At 43.8% G+C, this 24703-nt stretch overlaps 2 protein-coding genes across 8 annotated transcripts in view; both read left to right on the forward strand.

Moving 5' to 3' along the window:
* KAT14 (lysine acetyltransferase 14) overlaps positions 1 to 24703 on the forward strand; it is a gene marked incomplete in the record, with an annotated part of 1940697 nt that overhangs the window by 522208 nt on the left and 1393786 nt on the right.
* The window catches only part of MGME1 (mitochondrial genome maintenance exonuclease 1), a 336423-nt gene that overhangs the window by 293698 nt on the left and 18022 nt on the right, over positions 1 to 24703 (forward strand). For 5 of the 6 annotated variants that reach the window (XM_044056975.1, XM_044056947.1, XM_044056938.1 and 2 more), the window contains one exon: positions 1842 to 1974. In XM_044056975.1, coding sequence (XP_043912910.1) covers positions 1842 to 1974 — 133 coding nt within the window. Of the gene's footprint in view, positions 1 to 1841; positions 1985 to 24703 lie in introns of all 6 variants that reach the window. The other variant, XM_044056981.1, reaches the window with a different exon arrangement.

Here is a 24703-nt window from a genome sequence, read left to right on the forward strand (position 1 = left end):
TGCTTCAAACAGCAGGCAGTAACATAACTTCCCTTTTTTCACATTTATTCCATAATGCCTGCCCAAATTTTCAAACTTAAATGCTCTCTACAGCAATAACCTGAACAAATGTATACATTGTAAATATATGTAACTAATCTTTCTCCCTAACAGAAATAACCATAGCTATTCCTTAGATATTGCATCCCCTTTTCCCTTCTTGCCTAATGTATTCCTTCTACTGTCTGTCTTTATACTAATCTTTACACCTTCTTCAGTCAGTTCATTCTGTCTCCTTTTTGCTCCATTCTCTGTAATACGCTGCAAGTTCTTAAGTGCTGTACTTTTCCCAAGTCTGTTTAAACAATGGCAATGAATTTTGTGACTGTCCAAAGTGGAAAGTATATAAACAAATTACTGTTCTGTTTCTATGTTTAAAGCAGCTTAGAATTACATATTTATGTTTTATCCTCTTCAGTCTGCTGAAATCTGTATTCTAAGCAAGCAGTAATGCCTGACAGAGTGTGTGTTAATGTGTAATTAACTCCCGCCCAGGGCTGTTATGAGGCCCGACGCCACAGAATGCTCGTTCTCCAGTCAGGGTGTTGGCGTACATTTTGCCCATTCGTTAAGATTCATTAATCTCGCCATCAAAAACAAAATGATTGTCTCACTCTCAGTAGAATCACTTGGCTTCCTCTTAAAGATAGGGCATCCCTCCTCCTCAATACTCTCACCTTCAAACTTCTCGGTCTAAAATACTGCCCTCACCTTCTCAGTAAATTGTGTATCAAAAGCCCCTCTTCCACTATCTGAACTGCCCTCTCATATCTAGACCCCCTTTTACTCTTGCTACATGTGAAAGATCTTTCTCTAAACATGACCCTGCTGTTAGAAAACTCTACATGAAGAAGTCAAATAGATGATCTTCATACCTCCCAACTGTCAAGATTTTCACAGAATGTCCAGATTTTTGGTTTATATTTTTTGGTTTATTCCTCATAAAATTTGTGGTTTTCTGGAAAATCACTGGGATGATCTGAGGATTGCAGTCATGAAATAATGATACACATTTGAGTCTCAGACTTCAAATCCTTCAGAAAATATATATTAAAACAAACCTTATTACTCTAGCAACTTTCCAAGTTTATAAGAACAATATTTAAAATATGTCCCTGTTTTTGGGCCTTTGTCCCCCAATTTTGCCAGGTTTTGTCCAGATTTCTTGCACCAAGAGTTGAGTGATATGAACTGATCTTGCATCTATCAAGAAGATTCTGCACTCCCTATGCTGGAAGTAGCTTGCCACATTAGAAAACCTGTCTAGTACATGTCCTGAATTTAATTATGTGACTCAAGAACCTATTCCCGAAGAGAGTGACTTAAATGACTAATATATGCAATACTGTTCTAGCTTCACTTTTCTACCTAGTGCTCCCATCTAAGTTTTTCTTGCTGATCTTGATTGTTGTTGCTCTTACCATTATAGAAACATTGATTCTGAAGGCTAATAACTTACTAGTTCTGTTAGTCTGACCATTTCGTTGCCTGTCAGAGGAGCTGCATATCCTTATCCCTGATGTTTTTCCTCAACCCTTTATTTGATAAGTCTTACATTTGTCCTGTGCTTTTCAGTCCTCCTAGTAGAAGCGTTAGCTTGCCATAACATTCAGGGATTTATGCAGAGGTTTTAGAATGCGTGTTTAATGTGTTTCCATTTCGTTGCTTGCTAAGTATTATTAAAAAGATTTAGTGTCTGGAATTTTTTGAAATTTTAATCTTTTCATTTTATATATGCTTTATTAATTGGACTCTTTCTTATTTTTTTATGCCTAATATCTGACTTTTTATTTTTTCCTTAGAGGCAAGCTGTGTGTTATAGAATGGAAAACTTCAGAGAAACCAAAGCCATTTTTGAAAAACACTTACGATTATCCACTTCAAGTTGCAGCATATGTTGGCGCTTTGAATTATGACAGCAATTACAATTATCAGGTCAGTAAAGGTAACTCAGCAGATTATATTTTTCAGAAGAAAGTTTTGTGAGCTACAATCAGATACCCGTATGTGGTAATGAAAGTATTATGAGCAGAAATAGGATATGGTTAAAGAGGACTGCAAGTAAGTGGAAAGCGCTGATTTCAAGTGCGTGGAGGGAGTGCCAGTTGAGATGATGATGAAAGTTTAACTGTTGATTGGAAGGCAAGGAAGCCAACAAGCAATGATTAATATGCTTCCTCAGGATCTGAGAGTTAATGATGTTTCTAACAGTAGTTTGATTTGTTAATTTGGCATAGGAGATGTGTATAACAAAGGTCTGGCACACAAGGAGGTAAAAGTTAGATTTGTTAGGCAAAATAAGTGAGAAACAGCATACCGAGATAGATAGCAAAGACTGAATTTTGTGGATTTACTTGGGTAGGGTATTGAAAATGCAAGAGACTGTGTAGAAGTATGCCAGGAAGGCAGTTATAATACTGAAGAAGGCAGAAGGAAGGAGAAAAGGTCTTTTGAGGCTAACAAAAATGTAGTAAGGGCATGTGGTCAGATTACTGAACAAATTATAGCTGCCAAATGTAGCGTCTGGTGTTAACTACGAATACCTAGACAAGACAAGACACAGGATTGCATGCCACTAACATCATCAGCTTGTATTTTCAGGTTGTGTAGTTCTGTAGAGGAAACAAGACCAAATATAAGAGTGACTGAGGGGGAAGAAGATGCTAATATTTTACAGCTATAGATGCATACTTTGCATCCCTAGTATTCAAAAACAAAATATTTCCTATCTTTTGAAGTAGACTGTGGTACAGTGTATAAAACATTACCAACAGACATTGTTACATCTACATATGTACTTCTTTCATATAGTGTGTTACTTCCGGATTTCAGGAATGTTTTCATTAGATACAAAGCCAATTAAGTTTTGTTAGTAAAACAGCAGCAATAAATCAATACTGTTCAAATATTATTTTTAGTAATTTGCAGTCCCTGCAACTATCTGAATAACATTCTAGTTTCCTGAGCAATGTTACATACCCTCACTACTGGGGAGTTCTTTAGTTTGAACTACTGATGGTATTTTAATAAGATTTTCTTCTTGTAAGAAGTCCCGGGACCGTCTCTTCTGATGTTTGTGACCTAGATGAATTTGAATTTCCTTTCCAGTACTTTGTGGTGAATGCCTGTGTGGATATCTCTAGACACTTTGAATACCACACATAAGGAGGCATCACAACTGCCATATCTGTATGTAGCACAGTCAGTTGAGATGGTCATTTATACAGATGTCTGACTTTCTAAGAATAACTAATGTCCTTAGCTGCACATGTTGCTTCACAACCCACCTTCTGTCTTATGTAATCCTACTGTATTCTTACTCATTCCCCCTGTTTTAACAAAGCTGGACATTGTATTTACTGGTCATGATACTGCTTGAGTTTGTTCTTTGAAACATATTTCCATCAATTGTTTTTTTTTTTTTGTTTTTTTGTTTTTTTTTTTAGAGTCATGAGGAGCAAGAGCCTCTCCTCCAAGCAGTGGGTATAAAGTGGGTGACAGACATAAATGGGACACTAGATCATCACGAACAATTTTGAGCATCTCTATTTGTCATATATACATGAGTTTGGAATGAGAGGAAAGTGGAGCCCCCAGTGAAAACCCACCATAACACAAGAAGTACATACATCCTTTGCAAAGGAGCCACTGTAGCCAGGAACTGTGCTTTTAATCCAAGCTCTGAAGTAGCAGTGCTAGCTAGTACTGTACATTGTGCCTCCCCTCTCATTCTCTTTGAACCACTGTGCCCATTTTGCTTAGTGAGGCTGTCTCAGTCAAATGATCTAAGATGCAATTAAATTCCTATTGCATTTTGTTTGTGTTGTTCATTCATTCAATCTGATTATCTGCCTAATTCAGTATTGGGTTGCTGAGGAGCCATGATCTCCCCCAGCATTCAGTGACTGTAAGGCATTGAAGGGAATCATGAATAGGGCAGCAAACCAGTACACCCTCACTCACCATGCGTACCCGCTGGCATTTTTAGATAGAGACTAGGTCATCTGTGATCAGTCTTTGGGATGTGGGAGGATACCTGAGCACCTAGCAGAAGATCTTTGGATTCACGGAGGATATTTAGGGTGTAACCAGAAGGCACCCCAGACAAGAACCAAACTGGCATGCATGAACCATGAGGCAGCATTGCTGATCACTGCACCACTATAAATATCCTTTTCATATAAAATATGGTTAGCATGTTGTTTTACTTATTTCTGTGCTATCACTGGCTTATTTCTGCATTGTAGCCACGGTTATGCAGCGGTAGCGTTGTCGCCTCACAGCAAGAGGTTCTCCCGTTTGATTCTCGTCTGGAGCGCCTTCTGTGTTGAGTCTACATGTCCTCCCCGTGGTCGAGTGGCATTCGAAACACATGCGTAGGGCGTGCATTTGTTGAAGGTTGGGCATCGAGCTGGCACCTCGGCGCCGTAAAAAAATACAGCCAATCATTAGCGGACCGGAGTTCCGATGTGGTGACCCCTAACCGGGAAAAGCCGAAGGAAGAAGAAGAACTGGCTTATTTCTGCCTTATTGTCATGCCTTCTGTGTGGAGTCTGCATGTCGTCCCCACGGTCAAGTGGCCTCCAAAAGACCGTGAATGGGCATGCCTTCGCTGAAGGTTGGGTGTCGGGCTGGCAACTCAGCACCATAAAAATCTACTGCCAATCATTAGCGGACCGGAGTTCCGCTGTGGCGACCCCTAACCGGGAAAAGCCGGAAAGACAAACAACAACATTGTCATGGCACCTACAACTTCCAGTATTAAGCACCAAGTATGCAGCCTGTTTACCTAAATGTTTTCATAGCCTTACATCTATCTAGGCAGGAATATATAACATTTTATTTTCAGTTATTTTGTGGCAGGTGTGTGCACATCAGCCTTTTTATCATCTTATATTCTCCAGTGTTGCTTCTGCTCATCCAAAATGAGAGAAGATGGCTACCAGTGGACAGACACTTTTAGATACTGCAGATCTGAAATTAGAGTTTCACCTGTATGACTTTGACTAAGATTGGCATGTACTTGGCATCGCTGTGCAAACTTTTCTGAGACTGTCAACCTAGCTAAGACCTTTCCTAGGCTATCAAAGTCTCTCCCCTACCTGTGGTCCTCTAGTCACAAGGACCCAGCCTCCAGAACTCTTCAGCCATGCAGAGTATCACTTAATTCAATACAGCCCCAGACTGTCTTCTGTTTTTTTCTACATTTACTATGACATTTCTGTCCTTTCTTCCTTTAGACTTGGCATGACTCGTGGGTATGTGTGTTTTTCTTTTTTCACTTGAAAAGTGAACTTGATGTCCTTCAAGGATGCATCTGCAGTCATAACATATGGGTTGTCCTGCCTCAGGCAGCCCTTCGGTCAGCCGGATTCCAAAGTCTGGGTCTGGCCTCGGCTGATGTCGCACTTTCCCCGACGTCAGAGCTTCTGGGGTATAAAGGCATCAGCCGACGCCATTTTCCTCAGTCTTTCTTGCCGCGCGGTGCCAGAAGCAGAAGCTGTTCGCAAGTGCCGGTCGGTCAGATCCAGAGAATTCAGCTACCAAAGACTTCTAAAAAAGCTAAGTACCCCATTAGGGACTCTTTCTTGCCTCAGCCGATGTCAGACAAAGTAAATAATTGTTTAACTTGTGGGAAACAAATACCTCATAAGGATTTCCATTCTTACTGCCTTCCTTGCTTAGGCCCAGACCACGACGTATCAGCTTGTTTAGCCTGTGCCTCCTTCAACTGACGGACTCTTAGACGTCGGTCGGAGTTTGCAGAAGAGTTTTTTGGATCCGCTTTTGCATATAAAATGCCGTCGGAGACTCCGACTACGCATTTGGCCAAAAAACGCAAGGAAAAGGACCGACACTCGCGGCCCGCGGTTTCGGCTGAAACCACGGTTAGGCCTACCGCGAGTGTCTCTGTTTCGGCTGAAACCGAGTCCTCGGTTCTTACTTCTGCCGAAAACATACCTCCGACAACCGAGGCAAGAGCGGCCCCGGCTGAGTCGGCTTCAGAAATCCCTACCGAAGAAGCAAGCACACAAGATTTGTCCGACACCCTTCCATTGGACATTTCTACTCCTGCACGTGGGGAAGCTAGGCCCCCTGCTTCTATGTCTTTTAAGGCCTTCTCCAGGGCTAAAGCTGCCAAAATTTCAAAAGCTATCCCTGCCAAATCTACTTCTCAGAGACCTTCCTCAAGTTCTCAGATTCTCAGCCTTGCTGAGGACCTTATATCTTTGATTAGGGGTTCCCAACCTCACCCAGACAGGGCCTCCCACCCTCCTCCCGACAAAAGGCCTAGGACTGAACCCCCTGAACCTCTCTCCTCTGATTACTCCTCGGATGGATCCGATTTATCAGACCATCAGGAAGGGTATGAGGATTCAGATGCAGAAGACTCTATTCCTTCTGCCTCCCCTCCTGAAGAATTTTCCTTTGGGGAGACTTTACACTCAATGAGGGAACGCCTTCAGTGGCAGGGTCAGGATTTTTCTGATTCCAGAAAAAGATTAAGGACATTTTTACATTTGCCACAGCATAGGCCTTTAGCCATACCACCTGTGCTAACTGTAGTTGATGATGCGTATAATGATGTCAGTTCTGCCCCTGATTCTCTTCCCCCGGCCCCTGCCAAACCTGACAGATATTACAGGGTCCCGGATTCTCACTTCCACTTGTATAAAGCCCATGCTGCAGACCCAGAAACTATTTCTCAGGGCCCAAAAGGTGTTGCAGCTGCCACTGCCAAAACCCCCTACCCTCTGAAAGAGAGTCAAAAGCATTAGAGAGATGGGGTAAAAAGGTTTATACATCTGCTACTCTTTCTGCCAGGGCATTAAACTGTCAATTCCATATGATACAGTACCAGGAATATTTGTTAGATCAGCTGAATAAAAAGCTTTCTTCTCCTGAACCTTTAGACCGCAAGTCCCTTCAGGATTTGGTACACAACTCTCAGCAGGTCAGTAATCATTTCTTAAAATGTGGCTATGATGCACTGGAGGCTTCATTTAGATCAGCTATGACTGGGGCAGTAATTCAGAGGCATGCCTGGCTAAAAGAGCAATCCTTGCCAGACCATGTCAAGGCTAAACTACTAGATGCTCCAATGGAGAAACAAAGTTTATTTGGCTCCCCTGCACAGGAGATTCTAAAGAAAGTGGAAGAAAAAGCAAAATCTGTGCAAACAGTAAAGGATTTTCTGCAAGTTCAACCTCCGAGGTTCAGTAGAAACTGGCCTTCAAAGAATTGGTCCTTTCCAGACACCTCCAGAGCACAGAGGGGCAGGAATAGACGCCCAAGAGGCAGAGGTCAATCAAAGGGTGCCTACAGGGGTCGTCAATGGCAGCCTGCCAACCAGAGGAGTACTGCCACAGCTGCAACTACAACCACTTTCACAGGACAGACACAATGACTTGACTCTGATTCCGCCTACCAGGGAACAACTGGAAGCACCCTTGGGCGGAAAAAGCTGGCTTTATTCTCGAAAAACTGGCAATGCATTACAAAAGACACATGGACATTGCAAACAATAGACAAAGGATACAGGTTTCACTTCCACACTTTACCAAAAAGGAGCGGAATGCCAAACCTTCCACCAAACCAGAAGCCAGAGGCTTTAAGACAAATCAACAATTTACTTCAGATGAAAGCGATAGAAAAGGTACCATCTATGGAACAAGGCCAAGGATTTTACTCCAGACTATTCCTTGTACCAAGAAAAGAAAACCAATGGAGGCCTATTCTCGACTTGTCCGCACTAAACACATATCTCATTGTGCCAAAATTCAAAATGCTGACCCTACAGCAACTTCTTCCCATGTTGGGCAAGGAGTCTTGGCTGGTGACTCTAGATCTCAAGGAGGCATACCTGCACGTCCCTATATGACCAGATTGCAGAAGACACCTCAGATTTCTTGCAGGATCAGAGCATTATCAATTCTCAGCATTGCCCTTTGCCTTATCTACTGCGCCCAGAGTATTCACGAAATGCCTGGCATCAGTAATTGCACATTGCAGGCTTCAGGGAATTCAAATCTACCCATACCTGGACGACTGCCTAATACAAGCGGACAACAAGACAAAACCAATAAAGGATTTGGCCTATGTCATACACCTGATGTCCTTCATGGATGCATCTGCAGTCATAACAACTGGGTTGTCCTGTCGTCAGGCAGCCCTTCAGTCGGCCGGATTCCAAAGTCCGGGTCCGGCTTCGGCTGATGTCGCACTTCACCCGACGTCATCTCTGTTGGTCTTCGGGTATAAAAGCATCAGCCGACGCCATTTTCCTCAGTCTTTCTTGCTGCGTGGCGCCCGAAGCAGAAGCTGTTCGCAAGTGCCGGTCGGTCGGATCCAGAGATTACTTCTACCGAATACTACTTAAGACTTCTAAAGCTAAGTACCCGTTGGGGACTCTTTCTTGCCTCAGCCGATGTCAGAAAAAGTTAATAATTGTTTAACCTGTGGGAAACAAATACCTCATAAAGATTTCCACTCTTATTGTCTGCCTTGTTTAGGCCCAGCCCACGACGTAGCAGCCTGTTCGCCTGTGCTTCTTTCAACCGACGAACGCTTAGGCGCCGGTCGGAGTTTGCAGAACAGTTTTTCGGTTCTGATTTTGCGTACATAATGCCGGTCGATCCTCCGACTACCCAATATGCCAAAAACACAAAGATAAAGACCGACACTCGCGGTCCGCGGTTTCGGCCGAAACCCTGGTTAAGCAAACAAGGAAGTGTCTCGGTTTCGCCAAACCGAGAAAACTGATCAAAGTACAGCTGAACCTATCTCTACAACTGAGGCCCCTGCTACCACTCTTGAATCGGCCTCAGAAATTTTATCCACTACGGTGGTTGCCACTGACTTTTCAGACACCATTCCCTTGGATGTCTCTACCCCAGCACGTGGTGCTGCTAGGCCTCCAGCAGCCATGTCCATTAAGGCCTTCGCCAGGGCTAAAGCTGCCAAGACTACTAAGACAGTGCCTGTTAAACCCCCCACAACCAGGCCCTCTTCTAGTTCTCAAATGCTTACTTTGGCAGAAGATTTAATTTCATTAATTAGAGGATCTCAATCTCACCCAGACAGGGCCTCTCAGCCCCAGAGAAGAGAGCTAGGGGAGAGGCCCCTGAAGCAGTGTCCTCTGATGATTCTGCTGATGAATCAGACATAACTGACCAGCCAGAGGCTCCTTTCTCCAATTTTGAAGATTCTGATGCTGAAGAATCCATTCCAGCTGCTTCCCACCAGAAGAATTCTCCTTTGGGGAAACCTTACATGCCATGCGAGAGCAGTTCCAATGGCAGCAACAGGATTTTTCAGACTCCAGGAAAAGACTTAGGACCTTTCTGCACCTCCCACAGCACAGGCCCTTAGCTATACCTCCTGTTCTCTCTGTGGTGGATGATGCTTTCAATGATGTCTGCTCCGCTCCAGATTCTTTACCCCAGCCCCTGCCAAACCAGACAGATTTTACAGGGTGCCAGATACTCATCACCACCTTTACAAGGCCCCACTTGCAGACCCAGAAACTATATCCCAGGGTCCCAAGGCAGTAGCCGCGACCATAGCTAAAACCCTATTCCTTCTGAAAGGGAAGCAAGGTCATTAGACAGATGGGGTAAAAGGTCTACACTTCAGCTACTCTCTCAGCTAGAGCTTTAAACTGTCAGTTTCACATGATACAATACCAAGAGTTTATGCTTGATCAGTTAACTAAAAAACTAACCACTGATGAATCTCTTGATAAGAAATATGTATTAGAAATGGTAAATAACATACAACAGGTTAGCAACCATTCCTTAAAATGTGGCTATGATGCACTGCAGGCTTCATTTAGATCAGCCATGACTGGCACAGTAATAAGAAGGCATGCATGGCTAAAGGAGCAAGCTTTACCGGATCATGTTAAAGCTAAGTTGCTAGATGCTCCTATGGATAAGACAAGTTTGTTTGGTACACCTGCCCAGCAGGTTATGAAGAAAATGGAACAAAAGGCAAAATCTGTTCAAACGGTTAAGGATTTCTTGCAGGTTCAACCCCCAAGGTTTAGCAGGAACTGGCCTGCCAAAAATTGGTCCTTTCCTGACTCCACAAAATTTCAAAGGGGCAGGAATAGACGTTCCAGAGGCAGAAACCAATCCAGAGGAGGTGCCTACAGAGGACGACAGTGGCAAGGTAACAACAGAGGCACAGACACAACCACTGCCACCACATCAGCACAACCACAGTGACTTAACCCTAAATCCGCCTACCAGGGAACAAATAGCAGCTCCTCTAGGCGGAAAGTTAACTTTATTTTCAAAGAACTGGCACTACATAACAAAAGACAAGTGGATTTTAAAAACCATAGATCAAGGTTACCGGTTTCACTTCCACACTTTACCAGTCAAAAGAGGAATGCCAAATCTACCTCCAAATCAAAAAACAGAGGCACTACAACAGATAATGGAGTTAGCAAACATGAGAGCTGTGGAAAGAGTGCCAACAGCAGAGCAAGGAAAGGGTTCTACTCCAGTCTATTATTAGTTCCAAGAAAGGAAAAAAGTTGGAGACCAGTTCTCGACCTGTCCACCTTAAATACATACATCATTGTCCCAAAATTCAAAATGCTGACCCTACAGCAACTTCTTCCCATGCTGGGCAAGGAGTCTTGGCTGGTAACTCTAGATCTCAAGGAGGCATACCTGCACGTCCCCATTCGACCAATCTGCAGAAGATACCTCAGATTTCTTGCAGGATCAGAGCACTATCAATTCTCAGCATTACCCTTTGGCTTATCTACTGCGCCCAGAGTATTCACAAAATGCCTGGCATCAGTAATCGCCCATTGCAGACTACAGGAATTCAAATTTACCCATACCTGGACGACTGCCTGCTACAAGGGGACAACAAAAGCAAGCTGACAACAGATTTACAAAGGGTCATTTACTTGCTACAAGCACTGGGATACACAGTCAATTTACAAAAATCAAGGCTGATACCATCCCAAACAAGGACATTCTTGGGCTGAATTGGACACAGTAAAACAAATGGCATTCCTGACTACAGAAAAACAAAAGAACTCCCTCTTTACTTCTTGGCACTAACAAAACTGAACAAGTTAACAGCAAGAAAAGTACTGCAGGCCTTGGGCTTCATGGCATCATGCATAATCTTGGTCCCATTTGCCAGACTACATATGAGAAAACTACAGTGGTACCTAAAGAATTTATGGTCCCAACACAGACACAGCCTAGAAACAGAAATCCCACTAATTCCATGCTTAAAGCAGGAGTTCCTATGGTGGGCTCAGGCATGTCAGTCAAACCCAGGCCTACCCTTTCGCAGATGTCAAGCAAGCCAGACCATCACAACAGACGCTTCAGACCTAGGATGGGGGCCCACATGCTGGACAAATGCGTGCAAGGATTGTGGACACAGGATCAACTTCACCTGCACATCAACCTAAAAGAAATGCTGGCAGTAAAACTGGCAATCCAAAAGTTCAAACCATTTCTCCAAGAGGGCCAGTTGATGATAAGGACAGACAACACCACAGTCATGTGGTACATCAACAAACAGGGAGGCACTCATTCATACCCCTATGCCGAATGACTTTGGAGCTGTGGACCCTGGCACTCAGCTACAACATCCAGTTACAGGCAATATTTGTACCGGGAAAAGAAAATACTCTAGCAGACATATTAAGCAGAACCACATCGATTGCCCACGAATGGAAGCTGCACCCGGACATCTTCAAGACCATCTCAAAGAAATGGGGAATGCCTCAGATAGATCTATTCGCATCACCTCTCAATCACCAGCTCAAAAAGTTCTGCACAAGGACATTCCACCCACTAGCATGGAAAGTGGATTCGCTCTCCTTCAGCTGGAAAGGCCTAACAGCATATGCATTCCCACCTCTTCCCTTGATACACAAAGTACTACTAAAAATCAAGGAAGAACGCCCAAGGATAATCCTGATAGCTCCAAACTGGCCAAGACAACACTGGTACCCACTGCTGAGGAGCATGTCTCGAACAATATGTGGCCAATACCCTGATGCCTTTGATGTTAACTCAGAACAACTACAGCATCATACATCCAAACCTAAAACGCTGCAACTGACTGCATGGAACATCACATAGCAGCAGCTAATCCAGAACTTTCCCAAAGAGTTAAAGACATTATTCTTGAAGCACGCAGACCTTCAACAAGAAGGAACTATGCTGGAAAATGGGAAAGGGTTTGTCATTTGGAGTACGGAAAGAGGAAAAGATGTGTCAAACATAGATATGCCTAACATTCTGGAGTATCTGGCCGAACTTCTTCATTCAGGCCTGTCCTACTCCTCCATCAAGATACATGCATCAGCTATTTCAGCAGAATACAGCTTTGATCCACCTGTTTTTTCGCACCCTTTGCTCAGGCAGTTCCTCAGAGGAATCAAGAATGTAAAACCTCCAAGGAAACCACCATTACCAGCTTGGGACTTAAACTTTGTGCTAGAAAAGTTGACACTATCACCCTTCGAACCAGCAGCAACAGCAGACCTACAACACCTGTCATGGAAAACTGCTTTCCTACTGGCAATTACTTCAGCAAGGAGGGTTTCAGAACTACAGGCCTTAATGGCAGTGCAACCCTTCCTAATCTTCCACCAAGACAGAGTGTCCATGAGGACTAATCCTACATTTATGCCTAAGGTGGTATCCAGAGTGTCTTTAAACCAGGCAATCCACCTACCTACCTTCTTTCCCAACCCACAAAACAGAGGGAAAGAATACTGCATACCTTGATGAACATAGACAGCTACGCTAGTACTTGGACAGAACAAAAAATAGCAGAAAGACTGACCAACTTTATGTAGCCTATGCAACAGGAAGGGAAGGAAAAGCTATTTCCAAACAGACAATCTCCAAATGGATAGGAAATTGCATACGATTCTGTTACTCCTTCCATGGAAAACCAATTCCACAGAACATAAGACCTCATTCTACAAGGGCAACAGCCACTACCACAGCCTTCTTATGAGGAGTGGCAACCAAAGACATTATTGAGGCGGCTACTTGGACCTCCGTGCATACATTTGCCAAGCATTATAATTTGCCTCTATATTCCAGATCCCGAGCAGGGTTTGCCACTGCTGTACTGCAAGGGATCCTAAACACACCATAATCTACTTTTATCCTCCTCCCCTAGTTGGCTATGGTATTCTACCCAGTTGTTATGACTGCAGATGCATCCATGAAGGACATAGTACAGTTTTGTACCTACCATAAATGTAGATGTCCGAACTGGATAGCATCTGCAGTCAGGATTACCCTCCCTCCTATCCCTCTGTGGTACTCCTAGGGTGTTTACCCTCCTAATAGCTAGCTGGTGGGGGGGAGTCTTTTATGGTGTATTTGTTTGTATATATGTACATACATGCTTATTTTTGTGTACCTCTATCTTTTTGGAAACATTGGCATCTATCCAAATTTTAGCCTTCAAGAGGGCTACTGGCATCTGGGGCAAGAAACACTGAGGAAAATGGCGTCGGCTGATGCTTTTATACCCGAAGACCAACAGAGATGACGTCGGGTGAAGTGCGACATCAGCCGAAGCCGGACCCGGACTTTGGAATCCGGCCGACTGAAGGGCTGCCTGACGACAGGACAACCCAGTTGTTATGACTGCAGATGCTATCCAGTTCGGACATCTACATTTATGGTAGGTACAAAACTGTACTTTACAGGCTTTGGGATACACAGTCAACATCCAGAAGTCAAGACTAGTGCCATCCCAAAGGATAACCTTCTTGGGAGCGGATCTGGACACAATAACTCAGATGGCTTTTCTCACAGAAGAAAAACAAAAGCAACTCCCAGACTACTTCATGGCTCTGACAAGACAAGCTCAGCTTACTGCAAGGAAAGTCCTGCAGGCCCTGGGTTACATGGCATCCTGTATAATCTTGATCCCGCATGCCAGGCTGCATATGAGGAAATTACAATGGTACCTAAGGAATGTATGGTCTCAACACAGGCACAGTCTAGAAACCATGATACCAATCATTCCATGCCTGAAAAAGGAATTCTTGTGGTGGGCTCAGGCCTGCCAGTCCAACAGAGGGTTGCCTTTCAACAAACCACAACCAAGGCAGACCATCACCACGGACGCCTCAGACCTAGGATGGGGAGCACACATGGAGGACAAGTGTATCCAAGGCCTATGGTCTCGAGACCAGCTAAACTTGCACATAAACGTAAAGGAGATGCTGGCAGTGAAGCATGCAATCGAGGCATTCAGACCATTCCTCCAGCAAGGACATCTGCTGATAAGGACAGACAATACCACAGTCATGTGGTACATAAACAGGGAGGCACGCATTCCTACCCTTTATGCCGGATGGCAATGGATCTGTGGAACCTAGGCCTGAATCTCAACATCCAGCTGCAGGCCAAATTCGTACCAGGAAAAGAGAATTCACTTGCAGACAGCTTAAGCAGAACTACCACGGATGCTCACGAATGGATGCTGCATTCAGACATCTTCAAACTCATAACAAACAAATGGGGAATGCCAGAGATAGACCTGTTCGCCTCCCCACTCAACCACCAACTGAAGAAATTCTGCTCAAGGATATACCACCCACAAGCCTGGAGGGTGGACTCTCTCTCTTTCAGCTGGAATGCCCTAACAGTGTATGCATTCCCACCTCTCCCATTGCTGTACAAAGTTCTACTGAAGATCAGGGAGGAACAGCCAAAGGTGATACTAATAGCTCCAGACTGGCCAAGGCAGCACTGGTATCCGCTACTGAGAAGAATGTCTCTGGCGAACTCATGGCCTCTACCCCTATGGTCTCTTCTTCTAACGCAGAACAACTTCAAGACCCTGCATCCAAACTTGAAAACACTGCAGCTAACTGCCTGGAAAATTGTTTAAAACAAAACCAAACTGTCCTATCTCAGAGGGTCAAGGACATTATCCTGGAGGCTCACAGACCCTCCACAAGGAAGACATACTCAGCAAAATGGAAGAGATTCCTCATTTGGAGCACATCAAAGGGTACAGATGTCACACTGGCAAACCTAGCGCACATCCTAGAATACTTAGCAGAACTGTTCCACAATGGCCTGTCCTATTCTTCCATTAAGATTCATGCTTCAGCAATTTCAGCAGAGTACAATATGGATCCTCCTATCTTCTCTCACCCTCTCCTCAGACAATTTTTAAGAGGGATCAAAAATGTAAAACCTCCAAGGAGACCCCTTCTGCCTGCATGGGATCTCAATTTTGTGCTGGAAAAATTAACACTACCCCCTTTTGAACCAGCAGCATCAGCAGACTTACAGTTTTTATCTTGGAAAACTGCTTTCCTTCTGGCAATCACTTCAGCAAGAAGAGTATCCGAGTTACAGGCATTAATGGCAGTGCAGCCTTTCCTTATTTTTCACCAGGATAGAGTGTCTCTGAGAACCAATCCTACTTTCATGCCAAAGGTGGTATCCAGGGTATCCTTGAACCAAGCTATTCATTTGCCTACGTTCTTCCCTAACCCACAGAACAAGGGGGAAAGACTATTGCACACCTTGGATGTACACAGACAGCTACACTACTATCTGGACAGAACTAAAACCAGCAGAAAAACTGACCAACTTTTTGTAGCATATGCAACTGGAGTGCAAGGAAAAGCAATTTCCAAACAGACAATTTCAAAATGGATAGGAAATTGCATTCGTTTCTGCTACTCTTTTCATGGAAAGACAGCTCCTGAAAATATCAGGCCTCATTCCACAAGAGCCACAGCCACCACTACAGCCTTCCTATGAGGGGTGGCTACCAAGGACATTTTAGAAGCTGCTACTTGGAGCTCCGTGCATACATTTGCCAAGCATTACAATCTACCTTTATACTCCAGATCCCGAGCAGGTTTTGCAACTGCAGTTTTACAGGGGATCTTAACTACACCATCCTTATCTTAGTACCTCCTCCCCCAGTTTGGCTATGGTATTCTACCCATATGTTATGACTGCAGATGCATCCTTGAAGGACATAGTACAGTTTTGTACCTACCATAAATGTAGATGTCCGATAGGTATGCATCTGCAGTCAGGATTACCCACCCTCCTTCCCCTCTGTGGTATTCCTAGGGTACTTACCCCTCTTTCAGCTAGCTGGGGGAATCTATTATGGTGTATTTGTTTGTATGTATATATGTATATATATATTTTGTTTGCTACTATTTGGAATTTTCAACTTTTCTCCAAATTTAGCCTTCCTAGAGGGCACCTGGCATCTGGGGCAAGAAACACTGAGGAAAATGGCGTCAGCTGATGAATTTATACCCCAGAAGCTCTGACGTTGGGGAAAGTGCGACATCAGCCGAGGCCAGACCCAGACTTTGGAATCCGGCCGACCAAAGGGCTGCCTGAGGCAGGACAACCCATATGTTATGACTGCAGATGCATACCTATCGGACATCTACATTTATGGTAGGTACAAAACTGTACTTTACTGCTCCTCCCCTCCCCCATCACTTTTAGGTGTCATGTCTGCTAGCATTCTTAGTTTTATTCAACAGAGTACTTTCTTAGGATTTTTTCTTGGAAATGTTTACATAGATATTTGTATACCCCAAGTAGACACCAGAGAATTTTTCCTCAGGTAGACAGCAAATGTTGGAGGTGTGATGAAGAAGAAAGAGGTAACTGGGAACATATTTTCTGGGAGTATAGTGAGTTGGCAGACTTTAAGGATTCCCTACGGGTATGCACTGTTAGAGATGCAGGATGGGCAGACTGGTGTGGCGAGAGAGGTGATTTTTCTGAGCTATGACACATAATCAGAATTGCCTAGACATGCCTTGCTGTGTCTAATTATGGTGGCTGCCAAAAAAGCAATTACAAGAAAATGGAAATCAGAATCTAAACCAACTATATTAGAAGTACTGAATATGGCAGCAAAGGTAAAACAACTGGAACGGAGATATTTAGAAAAGGGTAGGAGCAAAATACAAAGGAAAAAAATGTGAATTCCGGGAACAATACATGCAGGGGAGGAATGAGGTTTAAAGGAAGCAGGACTTAAATGAGCTATGTAATGCTCGACTGAAAATTATTGGGTAGATTATAAGTGATGAATAATGTTTGCAATTGACAGTGTGTCAGTATGGTTTGTGATGTAAAATGCTTGTAACTAGGATTATGTCAGCGTAGTTTTTCATTTATATAAATGTGTGTTTGCCAGCGTCGTAAGTGATGTTTAAAAAAAATAGGCAGGACTTGAATAAAACAAGAAACATCTTTATTAATTTGTAGAATGTTACTTAGGTTATACGATGAAGTATAATGTTTGCAAATGTGAACTTATTAAATACAGTTTGATTGCTTTTATATAAATGTAAATTTGTCCGTGTCACAAGTGATAATTCAATAAAGGTACAGAGTGTTTTCTTAACTAACTTTGGTCACCCCTTAGCAATAATGCTGGTGATTCTGTGTGACAGTGTCATTTTCTTTAATTTGAGTAGAATTGCTGTGTGTGGCAACTGCAATGCCATTTATAGGTTCATAGGTTCATACTAGGCTATCTGCCCAAGGGCATTTATAAGCCTAGCCCAGAGTTTTGTGGCTTTCGTCACCCCTTTAGTTTGAAGGATACTATGCCCATTATTTTGCTGTGCCTCTGTCAAGCAGTGACACTGAGGTAATCCCTGGGGTATATCTGCAATCTCCCATCCATTGGTCAAGATTTCTCTTGAACAAGGACAGCGAGGTGCTCTGCCTCACATGTACCGGGATTTTGTTCCACAGCATAGGGAGTCTCTGAGTGATGAATCTGTCCCTCCAGCACGTCCTATTAATAACCGTGTCAAGGTTTAAGTCTCCCGCCCTTGTTGTTCTGAGGGATCTAGATTTTTTGAGGTGAGGCATGTTCATCAATTCTGGGTTGGACATGGCCTTGTATGTCAGGCACAGGTCACCTCTGAGCAGACGGTAAGCGACTGAATAGAGCTGGAGTTCCTTCAGTCGGGCAGCATAAGACATATTTTTGAGACCCTTTATCCTTTTGGTGAGGAACTTTTGGGGCCTTTCCAGTTGCTGCAGGTGTCGGGTCAGATACATTCCGAATGGGGCATTGTACTCAATCATTGGTCTGATGAGTGATGAGTACAGGGGGGCGATGACCTCCCTTGATCTAGATGTGAATCCCTTCATGATCAGGTGGGCAATGTAGAAGGTCTTCCTAACTACTTTGGCAACGTGAGTGTCAAACGAGAGGTTACTGTCAACCTGGGTCCCCAGATCCCTGATAACCTCTTCTGTGCTCAGTGGATTGCCACCTATATGGTAGCTAGGGGTAACCTTGTTTTTCCCAAAGGGTATGACTATGCATTTTTTGGCGTTTAACTTTAGTCCATGGCTCTGGCACCAGTTATCCGTTTCTATGAGACCCTTCTGAAGGATATCTGTGTCAGATGTGTTCTCGACTATGGCACCCAGTTTGCAGTCATCTGCAAATTTTGTCAGCCATAACCCTCCTGTGTTTGCTTGTACTTCTGAAAAGTAGATGCCGAACAAGAGTGGGCCCAGGACTGAGCCCTGTGGGACACCACTTGTGACAGGCTTTGAGTCTGACATGGCGCCAGCAACTCTGACCCTGTGGGTTCTGTCACTTAGCCAGTTTGCTACCCATCTTGTGACGTATGGGTTTACATTTAAGCTGATGAGTTTTTCAATGATACCAGAGTGGGGTATTGTGTCGAAAGCCTTTGCCAGGTCGAGGTAGGCTGTGTGGACTGCCTTTCCCTCATCAATGGCCTTGGTGACTGTTTCGAAAAAGTCAACCAAGTTTAAAAGGCATGATTTGCCTTTGACAAAGCCAAACTGGGTTGGATCCAAAGTCTGCAAGTCCCCTATGTCTTTATTTATGAGTTCCATTATGATCCTCTCCATAGCTTTGCAGATCAGGCTTGTCAAGCTGATGGGACAGTAATTTCCAGGGTCGGTGGAGGCACCGCCTTTGTGAAGTGGGACCACAGTTGCCGTACGCCACTCCTTGGGTACGTATCCTGAGGTGAGGCTAAGATTAAACAGCTGTCCTAACTGCGGGTTTAATTCCTCATTGAGTTCGTGGAGCACACAACCGGGGACACCATCTGGTCCCATGGAGAGAGCAGTTCTCACCTGAGCGTTAGAGATGTTTGGGGGGCTACAATCCTCTGGTATAGATATCTCTCCTTTTGGGGAGTTTGCACTGAACCTGTCAGCCAGTATGTTGGCAATGTCTGTAGGTTCAGTGATTTTCACATCATTTTGAACTAATTCTGAGCATATCTGGGAGTTTCCTCCTAGGCTTCTGACATAGCTAAAGAAGGCCTTATGATTGTCTTTTGAGTCCTTAGCGATTTTTCTCTCAAAATTTGCCTTGGATGATTTTATGAGAGATCGTAGTTTTTTACTTATAATGATCAAAGGTGTCTTACCTTTTAGGGATTTTGCTCTATCTTGTAGTAGCTTCCTCCTTTTGTTGTAGAGCTTGTTTATGGCTGGGGTCCACCAGACTGGACGCTTGCCTTTGGTACAAAGAGTCTTTGTTTTGTTTGGGATTGCCTGATCCATGCAGTCCTGTAGGTGCTGGTAGAAGGCATTTGTAAGTGATTCAGCGGCTTGAGCAATGGTTTCCGCAGGCTCGGGGGCCTTAAAAGAGACCACACTAGTCTTTAGAAGTGTGAAGTCGGCTTTTGAGAAGTTCTTCACTGTGGTCTTTATCTCAGGTGGGGCGGGATGTGGACTTCCAGTGAGATTAGTTTATGGTCTGATCTCAGCAGTGAGGGGTATACTTCCGGTGTTTAACATTGTGACCCCATGTTCGTGATGATGAGATCAAGTATGTTTTCACCTCTTGTGGGGATGGTGACTAGTTGTTCCATGGCATTTGAGTTTATGAACTCTAGGAACCTTTGGGCTAGAGTGTTGGGGCTTGAGTAGTGATCCCAGTCTATATTCGGGTAGTTGAAGTCACCTAGTATGATGGTGTTTGCAGATACATTTATCCCCTCCAGTGTTTTCAGGAAAGCTATGTGAGGTTCCTGAGTTTGAGAGGGTGGCCTGTAACATGCTACAAATTGCAGAGCAGTCTTGCCTATGGTTAATTGCACCTGGATGGTCTCCGATGCATCGTGGTTGCCACCAACCTTGAGGTGTGGGTGTCCTTGATGAATATGGACACCCCCCCTCCTTTCTTGGTGGTGTCCGGATTTTGGGGCCAGAACGCATGATATGAGGTAAAACCTGATAGTGCCGGGGTGCTCTCAGGAGCCTTGAACCAGGTTTCAGTCACAGCACAGACATCGATGTTCTCCATACTGAGAAGGGCCTCGAGTGCGTGCATCTTGAGGTTGAGACTTCTGGCATTGAGCAGCATTACCCTTAATTTTTTTCCTTTTTTGTGTTCTAGGGTGGTAGGTTTAGAATTTGAGCCTTGCCTAAAAAAGGCACTATGGGGGTGGCAAGAGCCTTTGCCAATATCCGGAAGCCCAGGGGTGACAGGTGCAAGCCGTCCCTTGCGAAGCAGCGTGGCTTGTCCAGCATGTCATCCCAGGCAGACAGACATTAAATCCCCTTTGAATGACACCAGAGTTTAAGCCAATTATTAAAGCTGATCATCTTATCTCTGTATTGTGGCATCATTCTTGGTGAAGCTAGGATACTGCTCAAGGTCAGGGTCATATCTGCCTGGGCTACATAATCAGAGAGCTCCTCTATGTCTCTTCTCATGTAGTCCAGGGAGGTATGCCTCAGGTCGTTCACACCAGCGTGGAGAATGACTGAGTCGTACTTGTACCTGCTGTTGAGAGACCTGAGTGCTTGCGTTATGTGGCAGATTCTAGCGCCTGACAGGCAGCTTACTGTGACCTTCTCCTTACTCAGTCTGGTGAGCGGGACGTCAGTGTGTCTGACTATGGAGTCACCAATGACGAGTGTGTCTGGCATTGTGTTTGGCCTTAAGGGCTGTGACTGTTTGGCACACTGACTATGTGGTCTATGCGTTGCATGTGTTGTGTCCTGAGGTGGCAGTTTTTGGGTGTCTGCTTTGGTGGCCTCTGCTGTTTTGGTAGATTTTTGATCAGAGCCTCCGAGTATGTCTTTGTGTGTTTATGTGTATGATTTGAAGTTGTGATAGTACTATGTGAGACTGGGTTTGTGGTGTGTGTGGTTACCTTCTCCTCCTGTCTGGTCTTGCCAGTCCTATGTTTAGAGAGCTCAGCCTCCAGTTTGGCTGTATAGGTGCATCTCTCGCATGTATTTGTGTTTTGTGGGAGAAGGAAAGGGTTGTCTGTGTACATGAGGCAATTGTAACATTGCCTCAATATTCCCAGATTCACCAGCTGAGCAGGAGAGGACACTAGCAACTGATCCCTCGACATGCTAGAAGGAATAGACAAAAACTTTAAAAAGACTCCGGGGGGTGTGGGTGATCGAGAAAGGGTTTTAGGCTGGTGGGGTACTATGTATTATAAAAGTGCCATATCAAAGTAAAAAAGTACTTTAGGAGCAAGTGCTAGGCTTTACAGATAGAGAATAGTCTACTTAGGAATCAAGTAGAGCTGAACTTTTTAAATATAGAATACGCTGGTTTGATCAGCAGTACAGTTCAAGGAAGGCTGTTTTAAGGGAAAATTTGAAGAGTGGACTTTAGGTAGCCCGAATAGTTTAACCTTGATTAACCGCCGCTGCTCTTGTGTGCTCCTGTGGCAACTCCGCGCTAAATCGCACTAAAGCGTGCTTTATAGCAGGGGGCTGGAAAAGGCAGGAAATGACCCAAAATGGCCAATGAATTACCAGTTACTGTCTTAAACCACTCCTCTGAAGACAAACAGGCAGCTCAGTACTCCCCACTCTCACTGATGAGTAAAGAAACTTCCCTCTGGCCACACAAGAAAATGGAGGAACACAGGAACCAAATACAAAGCCCAGGGATCAGCAAAATCTGATCACTGGAACAACTAGCTAGGAAAGTTAGGAAAACAGAAGTATTTTTTTGTTTTTTTTTCAAGTTTTTTTACACACACAGACAGAAAATACAGTAAATGCTTAGTTTTTCGACTAAATGCTATCAAAGGCTAGTACACTTGAGTGTATTAGCCTGTAGGTTAACTTATAAGCAAAACTTAAGCTAAGAAGTGCAGTCAACAAATTAAGCTCAGAAAAACAGAGAAAACAGGTAATATCACAATAATATAGGCAGAAACAGTGGTCGAAATGCACAAAAGGTTGAAAAAAGCAATAAAAATGTTTAAAAAATAGAATCAGGAAAGTCGCTTTTTCTGCTCTCTGCTGCTCTAGGAACTCTGCAGGGGACCACGAGGAGCTATGCTGAGTTCTCTATTGCCAGAAAAGCCCGCCAAAGCGTGCTTTATAGCAGGGGGCTGGAAAAGGCAGGAAATGACCCAAAATGGCCAATGAATTACCAGTTACTGTCTTAAACCACTCCTCTGAGGACAAACAGGCAGCTCAGTACTCCCCACTCTCACTGGTGAGTAAAGAAACTTCCCTCTGGCCACACAAGAAAATGGAGGAACACAGGAACCAAATACAAAGCCCAGGGATCAGCAAAATCTGATCACTGGAACAACTAGCTAGGAAAGTTAGGAAAGCAGAAGTATTTTTTTGGTTTTTTTCAAGTTTTTTTACACACACAGACAGAAAATACAGTAAATGCTTAGTTTTTTGACTAAATGCTATCAAAGGCTAGTTGCAGTTTACTTTTTTATGAAAATTTCCTTGTCAGCTTGTCACAATGGAAAAAAGACTCCTAAAAGACTAAATAATTTTAAAATTTGGGCAAAATGTTTCACTGTAAGACCACCGGTTAAAATTATTGAAGTGCATGAGGGAAGTTTTTTTTTTTGAATTTTTGTAGAGCAGTGTTCTTGTCTGTGCTCTGTTTAAACCTTTGACCCTCCAAGATGGGAAGTTGAGGGCTACTTCAGCCCTGCAGCCAGTTAAGGAATCCTATTTTTTTGGCCTTTCTTCTACTCTACTCCCCATGACTTACATTAAAGAAATTTTGCACCAACCTAGACATAGCGATATTTTCATTCTAATTTGAACCTGAGCTTAGAACTCTGTGAGGTCTGCTAATGACATGAGTTTTATGCCTGTTGAATTATTCTAAAATGTTGCAGGCCTTTCTTTCAGTGCAATAAATGTGGTGTCGCTTCTCATCCTTTACTAGCATCGGACTTAATCAAGTAACATGTCTGCCATATTTTGCTGATGTTCATCGTGTTACACTGCTGCAGTCATTACACTTGGGTTATCCTGCCGTCAGGTGGTCCCACAGTCGGCCAGAGTTCTAAAGTCTTGGTCCTGCGTCGGTTGCTGCAAAAACCAAGCAAGTCAGGCAAAAAAAATCATTGCCAGTAGTAAAAGTCCACTCTTAACCAACAAAAATGGCCGACTCATAGATTGTAGGAATACCAGAACAAAACTTTAATATAAAATGTATGGTAAAAATTAGATAATTTACAACCATATGTCAAGCTGATTAAGAGCTTTCATCCCCTCTACATCTGGAACTTCATCAGAACCATGCTTAACAATTTCAGTCATTCATTTAAATAGCTATCCATCCATACCCTACATCAATTGCTATTGACTCTTTAAAGTCACTGACCTACCAAAATGTTTTTAAGTAAATAAAAAAATACTTCTAGTCAAAAAAACGATTGAGTGTACATTAATACTTGCACGATTAAAGCATGCTGCTTTAATTCACTAGTTATGGATATGGTATCATTAAGCCCTGGCTGAGATGATGCATCAGCTCTAAGCTGCCAAATCCTTTCCCTGAATAATAAATTCAGTTGTTGGCTTCAATACCCTTCAGATTAGTATCAAAGTATCAGTGACAGACCTGTGACCACTGCGATCAAGGTCATCCTAACCTTCTACCCTTTAATGTTGGGTACATTCACTTGATTGGTCTTCCAGCTGAAGTTGACCCTGATGATATAGGCTATTCTTCATGGACCCTCAGCTACATGGCGCTGAACTGCTTCATCTCTTATGGGATCACATATGCCATATATAGGTTCATAGGTTGATACTAGGCTATCTGCCCTAGGGCATTTATAAGCCTAGCCAGAGTGTGTTTGGCTTTCACCACCCTTTTAGATTGGTTGACTGTGCTTCTGTATAGTAGGTCACAGAAGGTAGCCCACTTAAGGTTAGTTTACTTTACCTCTGTCAAGCAGGGACACAGAAGAGATCCCAGGGGTAAACTTACGATCTCCCATCCACTCGTCAAGATTTCTCTTGAAGAGGGTCAGTGAGGGGCTGTGCCTAACTTGGATTGGGATTTTGTTCCAGAGTGAGGGGAGCCTCTGGGATATGAATCTGTCCCTCCAGCATGTCCTATTTATTTCTGTGCTGAGGTTCAAGTCCCTGGAGCGTGTAGCTCTAAGGGATTTGGATTTCCTGAGGTGAAGCATGTCCATTAATTCTGGGTTGGACATGGCTTTATACGTCAGACACAGATCGCCTCTGAGTAGGCAGTACGCAACTGAGTAGACCTGGAGTTTCTTTAGCCGAACTGCATAGGGCATCTGTTTGAGCCCCTTGATCCTCTTGGTGAGGTACTTTTGGGGTCTTTCCAGTTGCTGCAGGTGTCGGGCAAGGTACATCCCAAA

The sequence above is a fragment of the Protopterus annectens genome, chromosome 1.part2 (genome assembly GCF_019279795.1).
Source record: "Protopterus annectens isolate FY-2018-M chromosome 1.part2, PAN1.0, whole genome shotgun sequence".
In the NCBI taxonomy this organism is placed as follows: Eukaryota; Metazoa; Chordata; order Ceratodontiformes; family Protopteridae; genus Protopterus; species Protopterus annectens.